Here is a 971-nt window from a genome sequence, read left to right as displayed (position 1 = left end):
GGACTAGCCACATTTTTCTCTGCCAAGTCTACTTTGGTCAAAACAAATATTGTCCTTCTTCCATGAGGGTCCATCTGACTGACCAAGTCCGTAACAATACTGCGTTCAGCATCCACAGAGCCATCTGAAAGAAATCGAGAAGTGACGCTGTAAAAATTGCAAAGTGGTTTTTAAACTTAGCTCTAGCTACAGCCTTGTATTTAAATCACAGCAAGAAAAATGTTCTTACTGTATTTACCTTAGTTATGAAAAGAAATTCTAGCCAATGAAACTTCAATGATGCCTACTGAAACAATCTCAACTTCAATTCTACTTATAAAGAAAATGAATGAGAAAGAAGAGGAGGCAAGAACACACATATCTCATATATTTATGTTTAACGTTCGTATCTGGGGCAAAGCTTGGATTGCTAAAGAAGGAAGTGTATCAATGGTTTTCCTTGTGACATTTGCTGCAAAGGAAATGTGTGAAGTGGTGTCACGTATCATAAATTTTATTTAATAAAGCCAGACTGTGGGGCCATGGTCCAAACGAGCTATGGGATATACATGTTTTGGTGAAACTTTTTTACTAAGAGGATGAATGTCAAGGTAAAGCGAGGGGCAGTCAACCCAACTCTGCCTCTTCTCAAAGTGAACCTGAGCCCAAACAACGTTAAAACCCCAAGCCAGTTCTGAGGGGATGAGTTAAGGAGGCTCAATATGCAGGCAGCCCAGAATGACAAGGGTGCCACAGCTCTTCAGGACCTATCCAAGCCACTGTTCCCATAATGCACAGCAGTTACATATAGGGTGTGACCATTTGTATTGGGAAGAACTTCTTTAAATTGTTGTCAAGTTAATAAGAACGTAAAAAAACAAGAACAACTTCTGATTCGGTTTACCTTGGATACACAGTATGATGGCATTAGGATTCTGCATGTAAGCTTTGCTGATACTGAAAATAGTTTCCTTTGTGTCGGGAGCCATGCC

At 40.0% G+C, this 971-nt stretch overlaps 1 protein-coding gene across 1 annotated transcript in view; it reads right to left on the bottom strand.

Moving 5' to 3' along the window:
* Nucleotides 1-971, bottom strand: part of OPA1 (OPA1 mitochondrial dynamin like GTPase) — a 97,260-nt gene that overhangs the window by 48,189 nt on the left and 48,100 nt on the right. Inside the window, 2 exon segments of the mRNA XM_023728674.1 lie at nucleotides 9-124; nucleotides 884-971. The exon segment at nucleotides 884-971 is cut by the window's right edge and continues 18 nt beyond it. Coding sequence (XP_023584442.1) covers nucleotides 9-124; nucleotides 884-971 — 204 coding nt within the window.

The sequence above is a fragment of the Trichechus manatus genome, unplaced genomic scaffold (genome assembly GCF_000243295.1).
Source record: "Trichechus manatus latirostris isolate Lorelei unplaced genomic scaffold, TriManLat1.0 scaffold00026, whole genome shotgun sequence".
NCBI lineage: Eukaryota > Metazoa > Chordata > Mammalia > Sirenia > Trichechidae > Trichechus > Trichechus manatus.
This window is presented reverse-complemented; position numbering and strand designations above follow the sequence as displayed.